The sequence below is a fragment of the Harpia harpyja genome, chromosome Z (assembly GCF_026419915.1).
Source record: "Harpia harpyja isolate bHarHar1 chromosome Z, bHarHar1 primary haplotype, whole genome shotgun sequence".
NCBI lineage: Eukaryota > Metazoa > Chordata > Aves > Accipitriformes > Accipitridae > Harpia > Harpia harpyja.
In genome coordinates, this window is record NC_068969.1 from 38,736,037 (window position 1) to 38,762,875 (window position 26,839).

Genomic DNA, 26,839 nt, shown 5'->3' on the forward strand with positions numbered 1-26,839 from the left:
GAGGTCCGCTCCTCATTCCTTTTCGGAGGAGGAGTGAGCATATCCGTAACAGGGCCTCTTGGCCTGAGGGGAGGGCGCGCATGCTCAGGTCAGGCGAGCGCGGCGGGCAGGCGCTGACGAGAAGGACCCCCTCCAGCTCTGAGAGGCGGGGCCGGGGCCGGGGCCGGGAAGGTGGTGGGTTTAGCTTTCGCGGGGGAAGGGAGCTGGAGCTATGCGACCGCAGCCCCTGAGAGAGGAGAAGGTGGCGGGCCTTGCTCCCGTGAGGGAAGGGAGCTGGAGCTATGCGAACGCGGCCCCTGAGAGAGGAGAAGATGGCGGGTCTTGCTCCCGTGGGGGAAGGGAGCTGGAGCTATGCGAACGCGGCCCCTGAGAGAGGAGAGATGGGGTTGGGTGAGAAGGCACTTGGGCGTTAGTGTGGGGTTGTGTGGCGGGGCTGAGGAGCTTGAGCGTTAACTCCAGGCTACGGCGGGAAGTGTCTTTGTACCACCCTTAAATTAGATTAAAATATAGTGCAGTTCTGTATTTCAGCCCCACTTCCCCCCGCTATTCAAAAGTTGCGAGCGCCTGTCAGTCATTGGAAGAACAGTAGTTGTCCACTGCTGCACTGGGTCAAAGTGAAAAAGCAACGTCAGCTGAATGCATTTACTCTTTGCTGAAACTGCTCTAGTTATGCTGTGAAAATAGACCAGTATTTTCCAGGAGGAGTTATGTTGTACTGTCAGCTGGACATCGTGTTACCACTGAGGTCTGGGGAGTTGCTGTAAAACTTACTGTAATGAACAATATAGTTTATCGTCTGAGGTTATTTTAATCATTTGAAATTATTCAGATTGTAGGTCTATATTACAGGGGAAAATTTTTCTGTGTTTGCTTGCTTCAGAAATTACATTGGATGCAGCTTGATCCATTTAACGTATTGCTGTGACAGCACTGCTGCTGGAGGTACCGTAGGCAGGAAGCACTTGATGATGTCTTACCAGCTGTTCATTTGCTAACATCTGGACACCATACTGAGAAAAATTATTTTGAAGTATGGGGAAGAATCAGACTGACACCGCATTAACTATACAGCCATCATTAAATGCCACTTTTTATTTGGTGAATTGAAAATCTTTCCAGATAATTTTTGAATCATTTTTGATGGGCAGAAAATCTGCGATCTGTAGCAAACATGCCTGTATGCTTCTTGCTTGAAGGTTAGTTCCTGATTAGTTTCTGTGAGAGGTGGCTGCTTGGACTACACTGCAGGTGGCACCTGGTTGCTCTTCAGAGGGCTGAAATGATCGTCAACATGTGGCTGATAGAGCTGGCGGCTGAGTAGCCAGTGCTGTACCTGCTCCAGCTACTCCTTTTCCATCCAGGCTAACTACAGCCTGAAATAAGAAAATGGAAATAAAGAAGAACCACTTCGGATGTGAGAGGCTTTCCAACATAAAGATAACCATGTGTGTTCTCTATTTGCATGTGACATGAGGGAGAGGGATAATTTCACCCTTTCTTAAGTTGTTATGTAGTAGCTTTGATGTCACAGGCCCTAAAAGTCGAGTGCTTCATTTGTTGTAATGGTAGAATGTGCTATTTTAATGACAGTGTTCAATTTTAAGGAATACCAAAAAAATGTTGCAGCTACATAACATGCAGTTAGCATGTTGGAATGAATATAGCATGTGGTTTTGTTACTGAAATCTGGAATAAAACTCCTTAACACCAATGTGAAGTTAAGAAGCAGGCACTTCGTTTATTGCAGCGCTGGGGCCACGGGGGATTGCTCCTCCAAAGGCGTGTCCAACTTAGTATCAAAATCCATCAGTTTTTATAGACTTTTTCTGTCAGGTCATTGTTAACATAAGCTCTTTACATAAAAATGCATACTATGCTCGTTCTTAAATTTAACCTTTATAATGATTGGTCCTTTGATTATATGACCTTATCAATGTTCTTATTTAAAAACAATCATTGGTCAGTTACACTTAGCTCTACTGATTGGAATCTTCGATACTCAAATCAAGATGGGAAGGGTAAGGGGGTTTCCAAGCAGCAAACTGGTGTTCATGACAGTTTCCTTAGTTTCTTGAAAGAAAACATAGAAGGACCAGTAACTTCCTGGTGGGGTTTCTATGGTTAGCTATTTCAAACTTTAACAATATTAAGGTTCCTATAGTCACACATAACACAGTTCCTAAAGTTTCTATGGCTACATTTCAAACTTAACAATCCTATACATTATGCTTCACAATTTTACTTCTTAATCAAACCTAACTTTTCTATGTGATTAAATTTTGATTTCTTTACCAGAATATTTGCAACAGTTTGAGGAAGGAAAAGATACTTTTAACAGCTGCTTATCTAAGAGAATTTTTAGCATTATTATACCATAATGTATAGCAGATACCTTTCCTAGCTCTGAAGTCACAAGTAGATATTCTACAAAGGTAAACATACAGTATGGCTTCACTGGTTTGTGCAGTGAGTATTTTAAGAGTTGGGAAAGGATTTGATTTTAGTAAGTAAATTATGATACAGCACAAAATTAATGATCTAATCAGTTCAGAAAGAGGTGGGTTTTTTGGAACTCACTAGTGTGCTCACTAGAATCTCTGAGGACTGAAAGCATGTATCACAGCAGATACATAAAAGACGGTGTTCTATTTTGGTAAAGCTACACCTGTTTCTTTTTATTTCATGGGATGAGTTTAACACAGCCTTTTGGGTAGGCAAGTACTGTAAGGGTTGGTTTTTGGATTTTGGTGGGGTTTTTGCACATCATTCTATAGTGCTGTTGATTCTTGGTTCAGAGGAGATAATTGTTCTCTTTTTTCTTCTCAGGACCCAGTTCTGGTGAAAGAAATTAGGGTGTGTACACCCTGAATAAACCTGCCATGAGAGTTTTCTGGTTCTTAGGTATTTTGAAGAGTATGCTGTAGAAACGCGCTAAATATTAAGTAAAACCAACAATAGTAAATAAGAAATTATCATTTTGCTTGCTCCTAATATTGATTTAATTCTTAAGGTGTTCATGCTCATAGTTGTTCATATGAAATAAGAACTAGTTGTTGTACCAAGAGCTTATTATGAATTAAGACCACTGGTTGCCATTATGTAGTCACAGAATCATTTAGGTTGGTAGAGGTTTTGAGAGGTCATGTACTCTGTACACATGGGCAAAGCCAGACCGGACAGATCAGATTGCTCGCAGGCATGTGAAGTTGTATAAATTCTGGAAGATGGAGATTCCACAATCTCTTCAGGCAACCTATTTCAGTATCTGACCCTGTCATGTTTTTTGGGGGGGGGAAATCCCACAACTTTCCATGTATCATTGGAAAAGACTGTCTTGTAAAATACATTTGTCATCTCTTACCCTGTTGCTGTGCACTCCCCTCAGATGAGCTGGTTTCCATTTTCTCAGTAGTGCTTTACGAAACAGCATGTAGAAAGCAGTATATCTCCCCATAGCTTTTGTTTCTGGAGACTGAACAAAGCCATTTCTCTCAAGTTTTTCCTCATCTGTTACATTTTCCAGTCCCTTCATCATCTTGGTGACCCTACGGTGGACTCGCTTGAGTATATCAGTGACTTTCTTGTACTAGGGAACTGAGAACTCAACATGGTGCTCTGACTGCAGCTGGGTCCAAGTTCAGAGTGCTGGGGAAGGACTGTCCTTCAAGGTCATGACTGTCCAGGTCTTTTATAAGGACATCAAACACTACAGCTCCCAATATGATCCCTGAGGGATGCCACTAATAATCGGCTGCCAACTGGACTTTGTCCCACTGAGGAGAATCCTGCAGTCCTTTACCTTCTTAGGCATTTATGCACCAATTTATCTCACCAGTGTGGCTGTAAGGATACTATGGGAGATTGCATCAGTGACCTGTTTATATCTGATTCTTTGCTGTGTTTATGCAGTTTTATTTGCTTCAATGTTCTTCATGCGGAAAACCATGCTTCTCTGAGACTAAAGCAGGTACAGATTTCCTTGCACCAATCAATAGCATCTGAGATCCACTAATGTAGGTTGTGGCTCAGTTTCCTGAGAAATTTGGGACCACAGGTGAACTGACAAATCCTGTCAGTTATTCAAAGTTTAGATTAGCACATTGAAATTCACTAATCTTACAATTCGGGAAGGGAAGCAAGGACAAGGGTTAAACACCAGACCAAAATATTAAGCAGGCGATTTAGAAATTCTGACCTCCCTTTAGTCAGATAACTGGGACTGAGGTACATTTCTAATCTAGACAAGTTGAATACACACTAGATGTTGTTTCTTCTGTGGTGATACTGCAGTCTCCTTGTGGGGTAGAAGGTTTATATCTGCTCAAGCCTATACCTCTCATGAGCTGATATTCCTGTTAAGGTTTACAGCCCTTGAAAAGAAAGGTCCTGGAGTAGAGAGCAAGACCCTAAAAGGCGGCAATCCCCCTCAGCACACAAGGGCAACAGATGAGTGCGTGCTTGGGGTTCTCAGATGGGAAAAGCTTTAGCCAGAGAAACCAGAAGTCTGGAGGACTCTCTTCTGAATCTCTGCTTGCATAGAAAACATGTGAAGCTTCCCTCAGGGTTTCACCATGGCAACTCTCAGTCTTGCACATCTGGAGAGGTGCTGATCTTCACAAAGCACCAGAGGAAAGGCAGACAGGCTAAGAACAGTGGGTGTGGGGGGCAGTTCAAGTATTTTTCTTTCAAGCCTGCAGATTTAGTGTTTTAAACTCCAGTGGGGGATGTAATCCTTGCTCTAACTCTCACAAGTTTTCTTGTGCTGGGCTGAATAGAAATTTGAGAGAGGGACCGTGCTATAGTCTGCTTTTGTAGGGAAGGAAGGTCCGTGCTGTGCAAGCTGTGTATGTATGCATTTCATTGGAAGTGAATATTGTCTGCAGGGGTGTAACACTCAAACCATGTTTGGCACACAGGAAAAGGATTGAAAGAGAAACGCTGCAGGTGCCTTGGTGGCAGAAGATAGATGCTTCATGAGACACAGGAGAATGTTTTCTGAGGGAGCAAGCAAGCGTATAGAGGGAGGAAGGGACGAAAGCAGGAAGGAAATGTCATAGAATGACAGAATAGTTTGGGTTGGAAGAGACCTTTAAAAGTCATCTAGTTCAACCCCCCTGTAGTGAGCAGGGACATCTTCAACTAGACCTGGTTGCTCAGAGCCCTGTACAGCCTGACCTTGAACACTTCCAGGGATGGGGCATCTACCACCTCACTGGGCAACCTGTTCCAGTGTTTCACTGTGTAAAAAAATTCTTCCTTATATCTAGTCTGAAGCTACTCTCTTTTCACTTAAAACCATTACCCATTGTCCTGTCACAACAGGCCCTGCTAATAAGTTTGTCCCCATCTTTCTTATAAGCCCCTTTTAAGTATTGAAAGGCCACAGTCAGGTCTCCCTGGAGCTTTCTGTTCTCCAGGCTGATCAACCCCAACTCTCTCAGCCTTTTTTCATAGGAGAGGGGCTCCATTCCTCTGATCATTTTTGTGGCCCTCCTCTGGACTCGCTCCAACAGGTCCATGTCTTTCCTGTGCTGAGGACCCCAGAGCTGGATCCAGGACTACAGGTGGGGTCTCACCGGAGCAGAGTAGATGGGCAGAATCGCCTCCTGTGACCTGCTGGCCACGCTTCTTTTGATGCAGCCCAGGGTATGGTTGGCTTTCTGGGCTGCAAGTACACGTTGTTGGCTCATGTCCAGTTTTTCATCCACCAGTACCCCCAAGTCCTTCTCTGCAGGGCTGCTCTCAATCCCTTCATCCCCCAGCCTGTAATGATACCAGGGGTTCCCCCAACCCAGGGGCAGGACCTTGTCCTTGTTGAACCTCATGAGGTTCACGTGGGCCCACTTCTCCAGCTTGTCCAGTTCCCTCTGGATGGCATCCCGTCCCTCAGGCATGCCAACCGCACCACTCAGCTTGGTGTCATCTGCAAACTTGCTGAGGCTGCACTTGATCCCACTGTCTATGTTATTGATGAAGATATTAAACTGTACAGGTCCCAATATCGGCCCCTGAGGGACACCACTTGTCACTGATCTCTATGCGGACATAGAGCTGTTGACCACTACCCTCTGGATGTGACCATCCAGCCAATTCCTCATCCACCGAACAGTCCACCCATCAAATTCATCTCTCTCCAATTTAGAGAGAAGGATGCTGTGGGGGATTGTGTCAAAGGCCTTACAGAACTCGCAGATAGATGACATCCGTAGCTCTTCCCTTGTCCACCGATGTAGTCACACCATCATAGAAGGCCACTAGGTTGGTCAGGCAGGACTTGCCCTTGGCAAAGCCATGCTGGCTGTCTAAAATCACCTTCCTGTCCTCCATGTGCCTTAGGAGAGCTTTCAGGAGGATCTGTTCCATGATCTTCCCAGGCACAGACGTGAGGCTGACAGGTCGGTAGTTCCCAGGGTCCTCCTTTCTACTCTTCTTAAAAATGGGTGCAATATTTCCCTTTTTCCAGTCTCCAGGGACTTTACCTGACTGTCATGACTTTTCAGATATCATGGAGGGTGGTTGACAACTACATTAGCCATCTTGTCAGGTCCCATAGACTTATGTATGTTCAGGTTCCTCAGCTGGTCATGAACCTGATGTTCGTTTACAGTGGGAGGGACTTTGCTCCTCCAGTCCCCATTTTGCGGTCCAGCCACTTGAGAGGTGTGGGAAGAGAGGTTGCCAGTGAAGACTGAGGCAAAAAAAGTTGTTGAGTACCTCAGCCTTCTCTTTGTCTGTTGTTACCAGTTTGCCATTCATGTTCATTGGGAGGGTATGCTTTCTTTGACCTTCCTTTTCTGGCTGACATACCTGTAGAAGCCCTTCTTATTCTTTGCATCCCTTGCCAAGCGCCTTGGCCTTCCTGACCCCATCCCAACACAACCAGGCAGCGTCCCTCTACTCTTCCCAGGATATCTGTCCCTGCTTCCACTGCCTGTGCATTTCCTTCTTGGCCTTTAGTTTGACCGGCACATCTTGACTCAGCCATGCCAGTCTCTTGCCATCCTTTCCTGATTTCTTACACCTGGGGATCAAAAGCTCTTGCGCTCTATGGAAAGCGTCCTTAAAGATCTGCCAGCTCTGTTCTGCTCCCTTATTCCTGAGGGCAGTTTCCCAGGGGGTCCTATTGACTAGCTCCTTGAACAGCTGGAAGTTTCCTTTCCTAAAATTCAGGGTACTGACTTTACTTTTCACCTGACCCATATCCCTCAGGACTGCGAACTCCACCAGTGCATGGTCACTGCAGCCCAGGCTGCCTCCAATCTTGACATCATCGATTAGCTCACTTTTGTTGGTGACCAACAGGTCCAGTATCGCATACCCTCTGGTAGGGCTAGATGGACACTCCCATTTACATACCATAGGAAATGTCTCAGTCAGAGTTCACACCAGTGATCAGTGTTCATCAGTGGTGAGAGGCAAGTCTTGTCAGGGGCTGTGTGTCACTGCAGGATGGCTTCTCTGTCCCAATGGCTGTGGGAGCCCTAGGATGGCATTTTGCACAGATGCACCTATTTTTACTCACTGTGGAATATAACAGTAAAGTACTATGCTAAGCCAATGTGCGCTGCAGGAGCGAGGAGGTCCTCAGGCCCCTTTTGCCAGATGCTGCCTGCTGTCTAAAGCAGCGATTCAAGAGGTGCTGATCACTGCTCTGTGATTCTACCCTTCCACTGCAGCTCCTTTGACTCTCATTGACTTCCCCCTTTTTTGTTTTTTCTCTCTTGTCACTTTATCTTTTTATTTATCTGTCTCAGTCTCCTTAATACTATGGATGTATTGGAGGGGTAACAGATGACAGGTATGTCTCAGATATGGTAGGAGCAGCTAGTTTTCCTCTTGAGGGAGAAGCTGGTTGCTTGTGTTACAAGCAGGAACTCATTCAAGGATGAATCTGCCCTTGTAATATTCGAGAAATTCAGGAGGGGGCCTCAGAGGGATTGCTAGTGCTTGAAAGTATGTTTGTAACTTCCTTTCTGAGCACACAGGGCTGTCTTAATGCACTACACTGCAAGAGGCAGGGGTGCTTAACCTTTGTAGAGGTAAGTAGTGAGAAATGAGGGAAGGAGCAGTCAACGGACAGGCTTATTAAGTCCTGAAGCTCTTGCAGTAACTTCACAACATGAGATACCAGCCTGAGATTTCTTATCTTTTTCCCTTAAATTTCTTGCTTGGTGTAGTCAAAAGTTTAGGGTTTAATTTAAATTGAGTTTTCTAGAAATTTAAGCTTAATGGAGCTTTAAAAAAGGAGGGGTTTTTGGTAGCTGTAAAATCAAGCAAATGAAATACTTCTCTCTGTGGTGCAGTAACAGGCACGTCCCTGCAAATGTAAGAAGTACTGTGCTGCACTATGTCTCAACAGCTTTGATGGAAATTGCATTTACTGATGTTGCAGCATGTGTTTGGACTGTATCAACATTTAAGCAAGAGGGAAGCAGAAGGAGTGCTTGAAAGAAGCTTAAGAGTGCACCGCAGTGACCAGGGAATCACAGCTGGCCCTTCAAGAAGCTTTGGCTTGGTTTGTCAGCCGAGGTCACCTGCAGTGTCCTGTCTTCCTTCCTATCTGTGGCCTTCTTGCTTATTCTTTCTTGTCAGACATAGTTCTTAAGATTCTTATTTTATGTGCAATTTCTGAGAGCTGAAGGGCAGCTTACCTGTTTCAGTGCAGCTCTTGGCTTTCCTTTTCCCCTCCCTGTGTGCGCTTGCTCTGCAGGACTGTTCAACCTGTGTTGGAATTACAGCCTTGCAACAAAGTGCAGGGCAACACAGTCTTTTTACTGAGTTATGACTACTCACCTCCAATCTTTGACCTCCTTCCAGGGCTTGATAGCATTGCATAAAGAAGTGAAGTTGCAGCTTTATTGTTTCACAATGCAGCATCATGCTTGCTCAGATATTTGTGGTATAGTGTCTGCCAAAAGTAGCATGGAAGCAGTTTGCCTTTACCTTGTTTTCCGCCACAGGAAAAAATAATTCCTGAGAAAGCATTGTAATAGCTAAACCAGAGGGGAGGAACACATAATTTTTGCTAACTCACAGGCACTTATGATTTGAGGCGATATTCGCTCCCAGGTAGTTGGTAATCCTGTAATGTGTGGGGAATCCCAAGGTAGCCTCGGGATTATGACTCCCTTGGCAGTCTCTACTGCCAAGAAGTCCTTTTAAGTTTGTTTGTTTGTTTTTTAAAATATTTAGAAAGTCTTTTACGCTGGTGCCTGGCAGATTGCTTTGAAATGCTGCAGTGTTACTGTAAGTCAGTACTTCAGAAACTCTGTAAGACTCGATTTTGGAGTTTTAGAAAGCAGGCATTCTTTATTGCAGTGCTGAGTGCATGGGGGATCGCTCCACCTATTGTGCACACCAATTCTTTCAGCAGTTGAGGTTATATACAAAATGGATAAACATATTAATGATTTTCCCTGGAAGTAATTAACATATTCATCTGAATTCTGGGAACTCATTAATATATGTAAATGTCCTTGGCACAGGCACACTCGAGCTCTTTGGTGGTCTTCCATAGTCTTCCTCACTTGTCCGCTAGTTCACCCTCTTCTAGTGATTCTGCGCAGCGGGACACCTTACATGTTTTGATACAACTTATCCTGAAGAACATTCATGAATATCTTTTCTTGATTTACATTCTTTTAACACAAACCATATTGATGCTTCTAAGCTAAATTATCTAAAAGGGCCTAAAGTTCTTATCTTCCCAGGGAACTGCAAGATCGACCAAAAGCAATTTCCTCTGGTATCTTACACATTTTTCAACATACAGGTTTTCTTATCCACCACTAGTCAGCACAACAAGGCCACTCTGTTCTTCTCTCAACACAAGATGTAAAACGCAGGAGACTGCGTAAACTGGATCAGGAGGAAGGCACTAGATGAGATGATGATTTCCTGAACGACTTAGCTGTTGTGGTGATTGGTGGCTTTTTCCTCAGCACTGATCTACAAACTAATTATGTCTGAGATGAGATATATACTTTACTCAGCTTTTAATCATACGCTTTTCTTCCAATGTAGCTGGGAGCATAGCTGTTCCTGCTTCAGAATGGAGATAAAAGGAAACAAGTACCACAGCCATATCTGCGAATTAATTGTGACTGGCAGCAAGATGAGCTGTTAAGCTAACCCCAAATTTGAATTGAACTTTTTTGTAACTGACAGGCTTCTAAGACAGTTTTGTCCTCAGGGTTCGATTTGGACAAGCCCAGGCTAGGAAACCATATTGTTGTCCCACAAATGGGGTTCGTTTACCCGGTGTGCAAGCCAATAACACACAGAGTCGAGGTATTTTCAAATTAATTTCATTGATGCGCATGAATGGGTGCCTGTCTCAAGACAGCACATCTTTGTCTCAGAAATTCCCACATTTATGTACTTAAGTAATACATATTTGTTATAAGTTTGGACAAAGGTCCAGGAGCCGACTGTGGTGAATAATTAGAAGTAATTTATTAAGCAAGCGGTAAATAGGCAAAACAGCGCTGGGCGGCCGGGGAGCCACTGCTCTACCAACGGCTCGCAACCCCCCTTCCCGTAGCCACAGTTCTTATAGTCCTCTATTTCCGGTATCTGTGTCATTTTCGGTATACGTATCTTCCTTAGTGTACTCCGCGTCTGCGCCGATCTGTTGCTAGGGGGGTCTTTTTCTGCCTTCTGGCTTCCTTGGTGTACTCCGCATCTGCGCCGATCTGTTGCTAGGGGGGTCTTTTTCTGCCTCCTGGTGATTGCTGGGATGAAGGCCCCCAAGTCTTCCTCCTGCGACTGCCCTGTGCCCCTCACTTGACACATGCGTGTTTTATTACCTTTTATAGGCCCCAAGTCTTCCTCCTGTGACCACCCTGGGCCCCTCACTTGACACATGCATGTTTTATTACCTTTTGTATAAACACAAGGCTTGCACAAACATTGTTTACATTACCGGTTATCTGTAGTTAATGCAAGACCCCCTCCTTCCTGTTTTAAGGCCGACATCTGGTTTTTCTACTAACATAAGCAAGATTTGATTAACAAACGCTTATCTATTATCACAATATTCACTATTATTTCTCTTAATGATTGGTTCTTTCTTCTTTGCCTCTCATGTAAATTAGTGCACAGACTCTGTCTTCTTCCTTCATTGTCTTATTTTGAGTAGGTGGTATCATTTGAGTAGGTGGTCAATGAGTTGGTGGTCACGATCTCCCCCTGTAGGAATTACCTACTTCTTACTCTGTCTTGGCAGTTCCAAGCAGTTCTTCAAGGTTTACTGACCAGACCACAATCCATTACCTTTTCTGACATAAAACATAAAGCCCCATTGTCTAACAGTTAGTTCCTAAACCCTAAATCATGTCTAGTTTTTGTTTCCCTATTTTAAATATTAACTGATGGGGGCTATAAACAGGACTTTAGCAGCTTCCTGGTTACTTCAATCATATTATACATATTAATTGGTAACAATACCACACATGATACAAATGTTAGTTGGGATTACTTAAGGAAAGTAAACTTTGCTGGTTTGACTCATGCTCCCTTGAGAGCTTTACTACTTTTCTATTTTAATGTGAAGATTCCCAGATTTCGGGTATCACCACCAGCTCCTCAGCCTCCAGTCACACTCAATTTTCTCAGACTTGTCTGTCCTCTCTTTTATTCCTGACCTTCTTTTCCAGTTGCTAGTATGTACTATGGGATCCTGGTTTTCACCTCTTCCTTCTTTTCTCTCCTATTTTCCCCTGAATTGTGAACCTCCTTCCCCACGCTGATTTTGGGGATTGAGCTGTGACAACCTGTGTGAAGGTGCTTTGCCTGCAGCTCTGCTACAGATTGTACCAACTGCAGTGTCTGAACACAGGCTGGATCTTTGCTTTCTTACATATATTGTTAGTGCATAAAGCCGAGATTCCCCAATCCATTACTTCTTTCCTAGGTGTCTGATTTTATGGAAGAAGTTGCTAGAGATTAATGTAAAACTTTATTTTTTGATAACTTGATGGGCTAGATCAGAGGACAAGGAGGGTTTGAAGGACATCAGAATAAATGCTGTCTTGTAATTAAATTTCAGTAAAAGCTTTCATGGTTCTTTTGTATCAATATCAGGCAGAAATGCATCAACTTAATTTTTTCCTGGGACTTGCTAGAAATTAATTATTTTTAAAAGGGTCTTTTTATCACCTTCATGGACTGTCTTTTCTCAAGTTTTTATCATAGCTGCCTCTTTGCAGTAATGTTTATAGTGGTCTATGAAACACTTAATACAGAAAACATACAAAAGAAATGTGTTATTCAAATCCACTGACACAACAAAGTGGTTTTACAGCACAATGGTTACTGCTCTTGGAGCTGTGATGGTGGCTATCACATGTTTAGTCCAGTAACGCTTTTACTGGACCCCACAAATGTTGCATCACTGTTGTCCCAAAAGTTGTTTACACGGTGTTTGAAACGCCAATGTACACACAGAGCAGAGGTATTTTATTCCAGTTCATGTTTGCACAAAGATGGGGCCTGGTGGTAATGCACAAAGCTAGCACACCTCATGCCTAAACTGGCAAGCAATTTATACAGTTCAGTTATACATACTTAATTTCCAAAGTTCTTCCCCAAAACTGTTATTGGTAGTTGCTTATCTACCACAGTTTCTGTTGGGCTATAGTTTTCCCTGCTTCGAATTAAAGGTAGTGTTCTTTTATTCTACAGCGCATGGTCAAGGAGAGTCGGAGGTGGGGTAAGTCTTTTTCGTCTTGGATCGAGTCGGTGATCATGATCTCCCCCTGCCGCGTTTACTTTTCCTCCAGTTATCGAAGATCGTTGCTGACTTAATGCCTATTAGCAATTACTTAACTTCTGGCGCCTTCTGGGGTAGGATGTTCCCTTCTTATCAGTCTTTTAGTTCTTCTTCAGGGGCACAGTCGTTAGCAAGGCATGCCTTGTTTATACAAAGGGTATCTTGTTTCACAAGAACTTTGTGGCCTTTTTAAGGTGGCTTAAGTACATAATTTCTTAAGCACATCATCACTGCTGTTTATGCTTTAGAGTTCTTTAATATGCTTAAGCAACACCGTCCTTACCAGTTCTTATGATTTTATATCTAAATATACAAAATAATCTTGGTTTGTTAACCTGGAAATTGGTTTGTGAATCCATTCATCAAGCATGTATCTGTGTTCTGTTTTCTGTTTGTTTGGTTTGGGGCTTTTTTGTTCACATACCTAGCCTTGAAGTGGCTACAATAATGCAATTTCAGTAGAAGGTGAGAAGAGGTCAGCAGAAAATTTGTCCTGTTCTCAAAGGTAGGCCTAAATGTAATAAAAATGGTTCAGTGAAATTAATACTTCCATATTGTTTGTAGGAGGGGTCATTGCTCTGCTGGAAAATCTGTGTATCACAAAAAGTAGAAATTTTTGATAGGAATTTGAAGATTGGTGTGAATGGGAAGTCTGAGTGTGGAAGCACCAGAAGGAACAGCGGAAGAGAGAGAAAATGGCCAGTATTGATGGCACCTGATTGCAGATCATCAGGATTACAGCACATCTTTGTGCAGCTTCTTTAGAGGACCAGATAGGGAAAACAAAGGACGCCCTAAAACAGGGGACAGCATGTTCCTGTACTCAGACTAAAGTGAAGAATCAAGCTATTAAGAGATGATGGTGGGAATGTAGAGAAAACAGGGCTGGAGCCTTGTTGCACACAGACAAAAGAGACAAAAAGCAGGGAGTCGATGACTCACAGAGGTGAGCATTCACAAAGCATTTCTGAATCACTGTTGGCTCCCCGGGGGTACAAATGGCACATGAGTGCATGGCTGCCGACCTAGCTGTCATCCGTTGTCCCCGGTCATTCCTGGCTGGAGCACATGGGTACCTCTTTCTGAATGCAGGACACACTGCTGGGACAAACACCTCTTAGTGCTTGTGTGTACAAGCGACTGAGTGGGATCAGTTCTGTGTTACTCTGAACTCACCTTTTGCTCCCGTGAGCCCCTTTGCTGAGTTTGCTTTGTTGTTGCTGCAGTGTCGCAGTATCTTTTGTTACTGAAAAGTACAGATAAGCACCGTTCATACCAAAGGAAATATAGCGGCGGATGGAAATGCCAGGGGAGTACCACCTGCCTTTTTTTTTTTTTTTTTTAAGAAAAAACATTTGCAGGTCAGATGCGATTTCTGCAGGTAAGTTTTCTGTGGCCTTGGTTCTTGTGATTGTATGTGGGATGTGAGGAGTGCTGGTTTTGGCTGCTCACTTAACGAATGCGGGATGCTTTGACAGTGAGCTTGACAATACTTCTTCCATTCTGTGAAAGATGTGCCTGTCCTGATGTAGGCGATTTCCCCAGCACACACTCCTAATGCAGGAACCCTTCACCTGTGCTGTGTTTGTTTCTCATCGAGGAACCAGGAACATCCCTGATGCATTACAGAAAGTTCCTGAGAGCTGATGAGTTTCCGGGTCTGGTGGCTTTTGCTTTTATCTCAGTAATTGAGAGCTTACCCTGTTATCCCTGGTACTTGCTTGTGCATCTTTAAAAAAGTGTTGTTTTCTCAGGTCTATGTTCCTAATTAGTACTTTTGTCTTCAGGTGTTTTGTCGTTAAACGTGCCGCTATGTATTGGTCTTCTTACCGAAATCCGGAATAAAACTCCTTAACAGCAATGAGAAGTTAAGAAGCAGGCACTCCTTATTGCAGCGCTGGGCACACGGAGGATCGCTCCACCTATCGTGTGCACCTGTCTAGTCTAACTGTGCAGGTTAAATACACACCTGTTATACATATTCACTAAATTTCTAGAAAATGTTTTACATAATCATTAATTTTCCGATAAATCATTAGCATATGTAAATGTCTCTTCACGCAGGCACAGTGAAGGTCTCTGGTGGTCTTCAGAAGCCCTCTGGTGGTCTTCCATAGTCTTCCTTACTTGTCCGCTTCTTGACCTCTCTTAGGTGATTCTGCGCAGTACGATTCTCACCATCATCTATATTAATTTACATAAAAATGCATACTATGTCTATTCTTAAATGTAACCTTTCTAATAATTGGTCCTTAAGTCACACCATCTTATTAATATTCTTATGTTAAAACAATCATTGGTTAATCTCACTTAACTCTACTGATTAGAATCCTCAATAATTAGATCGAGGTGGGAAGGGTAAGGGGTTTCCAGGCAGCAAACTGGTGTCCATAACGGTTTCCTTAGTTTCCTAAAACAAAACACTACAAATCAACAAATCTTTGTCAAAGTTTCTGTGGTTAACTGATTTTAGACAATACTTGAATTCTTATGGTTACACATAGTACATTTTCTAAAGTTCCTAAATTCCTATGACTACATTTCAAACTTAACACTCCCATACCTATGCTTCACAATTTTCTACTTCTTAATCAAACTCTTCTATGTGATTAAATTTTTATTTCTTTACCAGCATATTTGCAACAGTCTCACTTTCCACCCTTCATATTCTACTTTAATATTTTCACGAGAAAAATAAAAGGTGAAGACAAATAGTCCCTGTGATGTACTTAAGAAATTATGTACTTAAGAAGTGATGTACTTAAGAAGACCACACAGGTCTTCTGAAATAAGATACCCTTGTATACACAAGGCATGCCTTGCTAACGACTGTAAGAAGAACTAAAAGACTGATAAGAAAGGAACATCCTACCCGAGGAGGCCCCGAAAAGTTGAATAATTGCTAATAGGCATGAAGTCACCAAAAATCTTTGATAACTGGAGGAAAGGTAAATGCGGCAGGGGGACATCAAGTCCACAGACACAGACACACACACACAGACACACACCCACACCCACACCCCCCACACCCACACCCCCACACACACACCCCCCCCACACACACCCACACCCCACACACACCCACACCCCCCCCACACCACACACCACACCCCACACACACCCCCCCCCCACCCCACACACACCCCCCTCCCCCCACACACAGTAGAGTAAAAGAACACCGTACCTTTAATTGGAAGCGGGAAACTTTAGCCCAATAGAAACTATGAATACGGGGTGCTAGCTTTGTGGATTACCACCTAGCCCTCATCTTTGCGCAAACATGAATTGGAATAAAATACCTCTGCTCTGTGTCTATATTGGCGTTTCCCACACTGGGTAAACGACCCCACCTGTGGGACAACAAACACCTGGACAAAGTCTTTTGCCATGCCCCATGCCTCATTGCAACACAGTTGAGGCAAAATGCCAAAGCTTGCTACTGCTTCTTTAGGTGGCTCTGCAACGCACAGACATCCCAGCATGCAGAGGCATAGCCACACAAGCTCTGATCATTTTGTGCGTGCACTGGGAACAGTGAAGATGTCAGAGCACACAACGCGGGTACAGATGTCTTGAGAGCCTGCAGACATCTCACTATCTAAATGTCATGATACTGTTCCATTGTGGTAGTGGCGAATGTATGGATCGTTTCTTGTGTTAAATGATGGATTGAACGATGAATTTTATATTCATTTTTAATTAGGTGTTTTTTCCTCAGTGGCAGAACTCTTAAGAGTTTTAGGGCTGGACTTGTAAAATGTGATTTGAAGAAACTCCTGGTCCGGGGGATAGTCTCTGTCTCCAGACTGCAGTGTTTTGTGGTTTCTAGGACTGTGGGGTTTGTATATTTAGCCTGGCATATTGCAGAACATTCCTGTGCAGCTGGCTGCGTGCTGAATTGGAGCGGTCTTTAAGGATAATCTCAAATCTTAATAGGAGAAAGGTGAATCACACTGGGTGTGCCCTGTGCCAGGTTTACTGAGGACTTAGACTTGCTCCTGGGAGAGTGGACTGAGGGTGGTACCTGCTCTGTCACGAAAGCAGATGTCTTTGCCTTTCAGGAGGTCTGTGTGACTGAAGGAATCCAGCCACCGAGCTGGGTGCAAAGGTTATTGACTCGCCTTGTCAGCAGAAGACACAGTTTTCCACCTGCGTCCTCTAAGTATAAACTTCTCTTTCTTTGCCGTTGTTGATGTGCTTGCTTATAGGAAGGAAAAAGGGGCTGTGAAGGTAAAACAAATGCAAGTCATTTGTTTATTTCCGTCTTGTATGGAAAATGCTGGTGACAATGTGCTCCCAGTTCCAAGCCCTGAGCTTGGCAACTGGAGAAGTGTTTTCTTTCAACATATGGGGTGTCACAGAAAGAGGTTTTTCTTATCTTTGTATTTCTCACTTGCACTTTGATGCAAGCTTGTAAAAGTTTAGGTTCAGTACTCACTCCATGTAATCGGGGCGAAAGAGTGAGTTTAAATGTTTTTGGTTCTTTTCCTTCCATGATTTTTTTTTCTCCTTAAACTAGTAGATTTTCCCTCTTCAGTTTCTTTAGAGTGGGAGCCGTACATCTTGCTGGGGCTGACTTCCCACACCAGGGCTTGCTACCAGCAGGCAGGCAGGTCTGGCAGGTCACAGGAAGTTCTGGGTTGCTTCGGCAGCGAGGGAGCTTTTCAGATATTTTCTTGATCCAGCGATAATGCCTCAGGATGCAAGCAGAGGCTGTCTTGTGTAATGGCATGTTATGAAAATACTGTTCTGCTTCATGAAATCTAAACCAGCCCCCATGAGTTGAGCATCTCTGACAGGCACTCTTTGGCCCTGCTGTTTGTTGCACAGGATGGTGACTGCCAAGGTGTGGGTTCTGAAGAAGCATTTTGAGGGTTTCCCCAAAACCAGTGACTTCAACCTAAAAAAGATAGAGCTGCCAAACCTAAAGGATGGAGGTGAGTGGAGTGCCACCTGTTCTTATTTTTTCCGGAGGTTGTCCGATTGCTGATGAATGGCTGTGCATCTGTAGAACTGTTTGTATGTTTCTCTGGCTTAGATTTCAAAAATGGGTTGGCATGGCTTGTGGCAAGCCATGCACCTTAACAGAGAAGGGTAATTGCTCAAGAACATGTATGCTGATGAGTTTGGTGGGTTTTAAGACACGCTGCCTTCTGACAATACCCTTAGAAGCAGTGGCTGAGCTCTTCTAACTCCAGTACGCAGCAGCAGCGGCATGCCTTTCACAGTCTCATGCTGCCTAATCACACACACAGTACCTGATGGCAAAGGCATTCGAATGTGTTTGCAAATAAAGCTTACTGGAGAATATTGCTGAAGTGATACACCCTCAAAACCGACAGCCACAAGGAAACAGAATTTGATTAATTTAGAAAGAGAGGAGTGAACCATGACAGAGCAAATGAGGTAACTGTAGTAAAACGCAAACATGCTTTACTGGTGAAAGGTTTTAATCATCTACTTTATTTTGCAAAATCCTTTAGAGAAACCTAGAGAAGATGGTAGGTTGCGGGAGGAGGTTTTCATTGGAGTTTTTCATGCTGATAGGGAAGGTATTGATATGCTGGGGGACAGCAGAGTGACTGGAGTGGGAGGGAGCCTGCAGCTGGGAGGCCTTGTGGCTGGAGTCAGTGCAGGCTGGTCTTTCATTTTAAGAAGGAACAAGGCAAGACTTCTGTCTGCATTCAACATCTATTTTTTTGCCAGTGCTTGTCTGTTATATTTGACCTGTTGTGACAGCAAGAGAGAGTGAATAAAAAGAGTGAAAAATGCACAGGCTTTATTTATTCCCGTGTTTCTCTGTTTTGAAAAGGGTAGGGAATATGATAACTTAAAATATGCAAGAGCTGTTGATAAAATAATGAACCTTGATTTTTGGCTTCACATGGACATTTGTACCATGCTGTCTTGAGCCTCACACCACCACTTGTCCTTCGCAAAATTTACTCGAGTTTAGAAGGTGTGCCAGAGAAATTGCTTTAAAGTACTAGTTATGTTTACAACTTAAAGGTTTGAAAGGTGATTCCTTCTTACATATACTTTCAAGTGTTTTCATAGCATGTGTACTTCTATAGCATTCAGACACACTTAAAAATGTCATGCCTGTGTGTATTTGAGAACATGGAGTAATTTCTTCCTTTCCACTGTAATCTCTACAGCAAGAAGAGGCATAGCTTCGTACTAGTGATATAGAGAACGAACTGCTTATTGCTTAATGATTGTCTCTCTGTAACTTTACATACCAAGGACTGGTGTTTGTCAAGGATTAAGCCTGTCAGAGACTGGTACTTGGGAGTGATGAGCAAGAAGGAACCATGAGTGATGACAAAACTTAATTAAATGTTTGATGAATTTACGATCTTGTTAAGAAGGCACAAGTAGAGGCCTTGCCTGAATAGATAGGGCCGGAAAAGATAACAACTCCTGCCTTTGTTCTCGTCCGTGTAGATAATTTAGCTTAAACTAGCCAAATGGTTCTATACTACTAATGAAAACTTAGATAATAAGAACACTAACAAGCAGTGATGTATCAAAACATGTAAAGGACCATACTGCACAGAATCACCTGAGGAGGGTCAAATAGCGGACAAGTGAGGAAGACTATGGAAGACCACCAGAGGACTCCTGAAGACCACCAGAGACCTTCAATGCGCCTGCGTAAAGGACATTTACATATGCTAATAGTTTCCCGGAAAACTAATGAATATGTATAACATTTCTCAGAAATCTAGTGAATATGTATGTAGAACATGTACTTAACCTGCACAATTAAACCCAATGGTGTGCATGATAGGTGGACAATCCCCCGTGCATCCAGCGCTGCCAATAAAGAATACCTACTTAATAGTTAATCAAACTATTGAGTTAGTTTCTTTGAATCACTAGAGTAACACTTTTAAAAGAGATGGCCTTTCTTGTTATTTTACATGGCCTTGACTGTTTTTCCTGCTTGCTCTGAGTAATGGGAAAATATTTATATCTGAATATATTTCTAGCTGGTACTAGCAAGACCACTGCAGCACAGGCAATGAAAAGTATTATTAGGTGGAGATGAACAGCTAAAACTGCTGTGTGAATGAAAACATAAATTAAAATTTGTTTAACAGTCTATTTCACAAGAACTAGTGGCATTAGAAACAGTAAGATGGATTAGGCTATAATGCTTTCTGTTTAAGGCAGCAAAGTGTGTTTGTATTTGACCTGTGCCAAAGTTTCTTACCACCCTCTGCTGGTTGAATGATGGGAAGGCATTTTGTATAGGAGTAGAAAGTAAGTATTTTGCTTAGGGGGTCTGGCCTCTTGGAGCCTTCTATAGAGAGAGGAGGCAGATAAAAAAAAAACGGAGTTGAAGAGAAGCTAGCCTCCTAAAGATACACTACAGAAAGTGTCTTTTTTAACAGCACAACAAAAATCCAGACATGAATGTAATAGTTGCTTCTGGTAGTTTTTCCTTAAGGGTGGTGGGATATGGGGTTTTTGAGCTGTCACGAATTCGTATCACTTTTGTTGAAAGACTGACTTGTAGAAACTATGCTTTACTGCACTGCTAATGCCCTGGAATTTGCTTTATCTTTTGTTGCAGAGTTGCTGCTTGAATCAGTGTTTCTCAGTGTTGATCCTTACATGAGGTATACCTTTGTCTTCTTTTTAAATTGCTGGCTGAGATATCTCATTTGATCTCCCACTTAAACCTCAAAAGCAATGTACTGGGAACACTCTTTTGTTGCCAGAGTCCGAGATGCCTTTGTCTGCTTTTTATAAAATGTGTGTAAATTACGAGACTCCCAATATAGAGCTGTGCCAGATTTAGCCAGACATTAGGATAACGATGCTGCAGCGCTAGACTTTTCTTGGACTCTGCTGTTGTTTCTTGTCATGTCTCTTCCACTGGGATGCAATGGGCTCAGATGAGACTGCAGCCCTGTTGCAATAGCTGCTTCATTTATCTTAGCAACCTTGTACTTAAGGATTGTTGTGGTTTAACCCCAGCCAGCAACTAAGCACCACGCAGCCGCTCACTCACTTCTCCTGCCACCCAGTGGGATGGGGTAGAGAATAGGAAAAAAAAAAAAAAGTAAAACTCATGGGTTGAGATAAGAACAGTTTAATAGAACAGCAAAGAAGAAACTAAGAATGATAACACTAATAAAATGACAATAGTAATAATAAAAGGGTTGGAACATACAAGTGATGCACAATGGAATTGCTCACCACCTGCTGACTGATGCTCAGTTAGTCCCTGAGCGGCGATCCCCCCACCCCCACTCCCCCCAGTTTATATACTAGACGTGACATCACACAGTATGGAATACCCCATTGGCCACTTTGTGTCAGCTGCCCTGGCTGTGTCCCCTCCCAACTTCTTGTGTCCCTCCAGCCTTCTCGCTGGCTGGGTATGAGGAGCTGAAATAATCCTTGACTTTAGACTAAACATTACTGAGCAACAACTGAAAACATCAGTATTATCAACGTTCTTCGCATACTGAACTCAAAACATAGCACTGTACCAGCTACTAGGAAGACAATTAACTCTATCCCAGCTGAAACCAGGACAGGATACATATTCTAAGTAGGAAGTTGCTGATATGCCCATGTTAATACATGGTGGTTCAAGGACAGGGAGACTGGGTGATTTGAAGAAGCCTGGTGGACCATAGCATCATAGTTCTTTGGAGTCTCAGGCTTCTTATAGTGGTGGACCATGCTGGGAAGATTAATGCTACTGTGTCCCCAACACTCTAGCCCAGTATTCGTTCAAGATGGGGTGCTCAAGTAGCTGGCTATGGAAAACATCCAGATTTGTCATTACAATGACAAGCTCTTTACGATCTGTTCAGCATCACTGCTTATGCTCTCTTTCTGGATCAGACAGTAGCTACCACTTCACAGTGTATCATCTGGAACATCATTAAAGTTGCTTACAGTAAGCCATCTTTGCCTGTGTTACAGACCTTACAGTCAAAGGGACATGAAGGAAGGAGACATAATGATAGGGACACAGGTTGCCAGGTAAGATCTCCAGTTCTTGTTATCCGTATGCATTGCATATCTCAAAGGAATGTACTGATATTCAAGACATCTGCAGCCTGTATTACCTATTCTTGACTTGAGTCTACATACTTCTGCAACTGTATTCCTACCTGTAATTGGTTGGAATGTATTTTTCCTCCAAGAACCTCTTTTGCCTTCTTGGAGACCATTTAGGCCTCTGATACAAGCTATATGTTATTTCTGGCAATAATGTTTTCAGCGGAAATTTTTATAAGCAGAGGTATGAAGGACCGACCATTGCACTTGCCATAAGTGTCAACTTCACATTTTAAAATCTGATGTGCTAGTAATTGCATGCCCGAAACCATGCATGTTATCTACTCCAACTGAGAATACCTCAGCGTCACCTAAGATACAGCTCTAGCCAAAGGGTTATCTAACCTTAAATCCATCCTTTCCCAAGCTTGTGGTAATTTAGCTACATAGATGTTTTCCTTTGTCAGCTTGTTCCTGCTGTGCTGCTTCTTAAGTTGCTGCACAGGAACACCTGTGGCCTTTGACTCTCATGTTTCTCTTCAGGAACACTGAGGGCTGGGATAAATTAACAACCAAGTCTGCTGAACAGAAGGCCAGCTGTTTTCAATATTCCAAGAGCTGCTTACCTACCCCTTCCCAACGTAATTTTCCCATTGGGCTAAGAAAGTTGAATTTTCATTTGGCGTAGAGACACCACAAGTATAAACTTCTCCCTGTTATTAGATACTGCTTTCTATCTGGTTTTGTTACCCCAAGAGGTTCTATCTTCAGGATCTTCAACCTTTAAATGAGGTGCAGTTTGTCTGAGAATGGAACTGCTTGTTATAGCCTATCTGTGACTTCTTGCTTTTCCACCCTATAATCCCAGCATCCTCTTTCTGCCTTCTAAGTCAAAGAAGCCTAGTCTGAATTCATACCAGACTGGTGCTAGTCAAAAAAAAGTCGTTACCCATGTGGGAACATTGGATTTGTTGTGGGCAGGGGCGAGTCTAGAATCATCTTGCCCAGTATCGCCCTGGTGAGGAGAGATTGTAGACATTTCAGGAAAGGCATCAGAAGCCTACAGCATCAGCAGGTGTGGGCTAAATGTTCTGACATGAAATGTTTCTTTTCTCCTGCATCACACAGCAACAGGAATAAAGGAGGGAAGAGCCAGTAATTTTTTGTCTCTGACAGGGTATTCTTTTATTTTTTTTTATCTTCTTCTAAACAGGATTGTAGAAAGCAATAATCCTGCTTTCACAGTGGGGGCCTTTGTTGTGGCTAGAAGTGGCTGGAGAACTCATTTCATCTCTGATGGGAAAGACCTACAACTCCTTCCTTCCACTTGGCCAGAATCACTCCCCAAATCTCTGGCTCTTGGGACGGTTGGCATGCCAGGGTGAGTTTCGAGATGCAAAGGCAACTATGCCCTGGATTTTGCTGTGCATGATGTTTCTGCCTATCTGTATGACCTTTTTCCCTTGTTTTGTTCTACGAGCATGTTGTCTGCTCACTCTGGTAAAAAACTTGTGTGCTTCTGGATGCCCCTACCCTGTAGAGGGCCTGAAGTTTGGCTCGTCCTTTAGATCAGAGGATATTTGCCTTGGAGATTATGGTGCCTCTCCTTGAGGAGTTGTAATAAGGTAGGAAAAGGATCCAGAAGGGGCTGGAAAGAATCAAGTTCAATCTGAACAAACCTCAGTGGAAAGACTCAAAAGTGACTGGCGTCTGGACTAGTCTGCTTCTGCTGATTGGGCTCTTCTGCTATCACCATATTTCCAGAATTGCCCCCTGTCCTGGGTTCAGCTGGGATAGAGTTAATTTTTACAGGAACCTGGGAGGTGGGGGGGCATAGCCGGGGCAGCCGACCTGAACTAGCCAAGGAGCTATTCCATACCATGTGACATCATGCTCAGTATATAAATGGGGAGCGGGCCGGGGGGAGCTCTCTCAACTTTCGGTGGGGGAAGTGGCGGAGCGTTGGGTTCCGGGTGGTGAGCAGTTGCACTGTGCATCACTCTTTTTGTATATTCTTTCATTAGTACCGTTGTTGTTGTTGTAACCTTTTTTTTTGTGTGTTGTCCCAGTAAACTGCCCTTATCTCAACCCTCGAGGTTCCAGTTTTTTTTGTTTTCTCTCCTCTGTCTCCTCCCTATCCCACCGGAGGGGGCGGTGGGGGGGGTGGGAGTGAGCGAGCGGCTGCGTGGTCCTTTGTTACCGGCTGGGCTGAAACCACGACAGTCCTTTTTGGCGCCCAGCATGGGGCCCGAAGGGTTGAGATAACGACAGATCTGGCCAGAGCATGTTGAAACAAATTTGTCATACGCATTTCTTATATTAGATAAATAGATGTTAGTCACAATGTTGGTTCATTTGTTTACATGGTGGCGTCTTGTAAGTTCTTATGTGCTCTATGTATTGCCTGTAGTTACGTTTCTCACCTCCGGGAGAGTGATTGGGATTATCATTTTGCTGTACTGGGCAATGTCGACTTGTGAAATGATTACATCACTGGTCATGAGGTTAAGCTGGTATCTGTATGAGGTAGTGATATCATTTCCATACTTCGGGCACCTTCTATCGGATTTTATTGGTAATTATACTCAATCCATGGGGAAGTTAGGGGGGGATACTTCCCCCCGTCCGTTCGCCTCCCTTCTCTCCTTCCGACTAATTACAACAGCTTTTGAGAATTTTGAATATCCTTGGGATGCGCGAGCCAGTGTGCTGTTAGTGCTATGCCTCCTGAATATGTTTCAGGTCTTGTTTAGGGCTACAAAAAGGCTCTTTAAGAGTACCACCCAGAGATCTGCCCCAAAGCTGGATATTCATGGGTGGCATGGCATGTGGGAGGATATGGGCAGGTATCTAGAGAACTTCTCACCTCCAGTGTCTTGGCAGTTCACTCCCGAACAACTACAGAACCCTCATGAAGTGGTAGAATATTTGAAAGAAAAATGCTGTGGCTATTCCAAAGACGTACAACTCGCTGCACTGTGCTGGGCCCTGGCCAGTATCTACCAAACACTGCTTGATATTAGGCAGCACCCTCAGAGGGAAAAGATGGAAAACAGGGCAACAGGCACCATGGCTACCCCAACCCTGACAACAGGCACCGTGGCTACCCCAACCCCGACAACAGACACCATGGCTACCCCTACCCTGGCAACAGGCAGTGTGGCTACCCCAACCCCGGTGACAGATACTGCAGCTAAACCAGAGAACCAACCTGTGCCAGTATCAGTCGCCCCAGTACAGAAAAAGAAACACACAGAGAAATCAGTTCGCTTAGCAAGAGATGAAGATGAACCAGGGTCATCGCCAGAACAGGAGGAAGAGGCAGAACCTGAAATAATTACCCGATCTCTATCCCTGAGTGAGTTGCGTGACATGCGAAAAGATTTTAGCCGCCACCCAGGTGAGCACATTGTTACCTGGCTGCTCCGATGCTGGGATAATGGGGCTAGTAGTGTGGAATTAGAGGGTAAGGAAGCCAAGCAGTTGGGATCTCTGTCTAGGGAAGGGGGCATCGACAAGGCGATTGGGAGAAAAACACAAGTCGTCAGCCTCTGGAGGCGACTTCTGTTACGTGTAAAGGAAAGACACCCCTTCAAGGATGAAGTTACATGTCACCAAGGCAAGTGGACCACCATGGAGAGAGGTATCCAGTACCTGAGGGAATTAGCCGTGCTGGAGGTGATTTATAATGATCCAGAAAATGCGCAGTCACCCACAGATCCAGATGAAGTCCAATGCACACAACCGATGTGGCGGAAGCTTCTATGAAGTGCACCACCAGCCTATGCCAACTCACTGGCAGTAATGTCCTGGAAAGAAGGCTATGGACAAACGGTGGATGAATTGGCTGTCCAACTCCGGCAATACGAAGGAAGTCTCTCTTCCTCCCTACGGGCCTGTGTCTCGGCTGTAGAGGAATTGTCCCGAGAGTTCCAGCAATTCAAAGTGGATATGTCCTCCTCCCCACCTGTACAGGCCCGCATCGCAGCTACTGGGAGTAAGCACTCCTCTGCCCAAGAGAGAGGAGAGAGAAAGTACACACGACGGGCTAACCTGTGGTTTTGCCTGCGTGACCATGGAGAGGACATGAGGAAGTGGGATGGAAAACCTACCTCAGTCCTGGATGCACGGGTACGGGAGTTGCGAGAAAAAGCAACCAGAAAAGAGGATTCTTCTTGGAAAGCTGCTGCTCCAGTTTCCCGTGAGCAGTCCCCCAGATGCAGTAGATGGGCTGATCCCATTTCTGATCCTCTTGAAGGGACTTCTGATTCACGTGTGCGAAAAGTGAGTAACGGATATTCTAACCAGGATTAGAGGGGCCCTGCCTCCAGCCAGGTGGAGGAGAGGGACAACCGAGTCTACTGGACAGTGTGGATTCGATGGCCTGGCACGTCCGACCCACAGGAATATAAGGCTCTAGTAGACACTGGTGCACAAGGCACCCTAATGCCATCAAGTTATAAAGGGGCAGAACCCATCTGTATCTCTGGTGTGACAGGGGGATCCCAAGAGCTAACCGTATTGGAAGCTGAAATGAGTCTAACCGGGAATGAGTGGCATAAACACCCCATTGCAACTGGCCCAGAGGCCCTGTGCATCCTTGGCATAGACTACCTCAGGAGGGGGTATTTCAAGGAGCCAGAGGGGTACCATTGGGCCTTTGGTATAGCTGCACTGGAGATGGAGGAAATTTGAACAGCTGTCCACCTTGCCCAGCCTCTCTGAGGACCCTTCGGTTGTGGGGTTGCTGAGGGTTGAAGAACAACAGGTGCCAATTGCTACCACAACGGTGCACCGGCAGCAATATTGCACCAGCCGAGACTCCCTGATCCCCATCCATAAGCTGATTTGCCAATTGGAGAGCCAAGGAGTGATCAGCAAGACTCACTCACCCTTTAATAGTCCCATACGGCTCGTGCGGAAATCTAATGGGGAATGGAGACTAACAGTAGATTATCGTGGGCTGAATGAAGTCACGCCACCGCTGAGCGCTGCTGTGCCAGATATGTTAGAGCTTCAATATGAACTGGAATCAAAGGC

General features: G+C 44.1%; 1 protein-coding gene across 1 annotated transcript in view; it reads left to right on the forward strand.

Annotated features, from left to right (window-relative positions):
• Window positions 1-6: 6 nt before the first annotated feature.
• PTGR1 (prostaglandin reductase 1) overlaps window positions 7-26,839 on the forward strand; it is a 36,215-nt gene continuing 9,382 nt past the window's right edge. Inside the window, 5 exon segments of the mRNA XM_052775987.1 lie at window positions 7-88; window positions 17,603-17,709; window positions 20,355-20,400; window positions 21,722-21,781; window positions 23,013-23,180. Of these exon segments, the coding sequence (XP_052631947.1) occupies window positions 81-88; window positions 17,603-17,709; window positions 20,355-20,400; window positions 21,722-21,781; window positions 23,013-23,180 (389 nt within the window). The 5' untranslated portion in view covers window positions 7-80.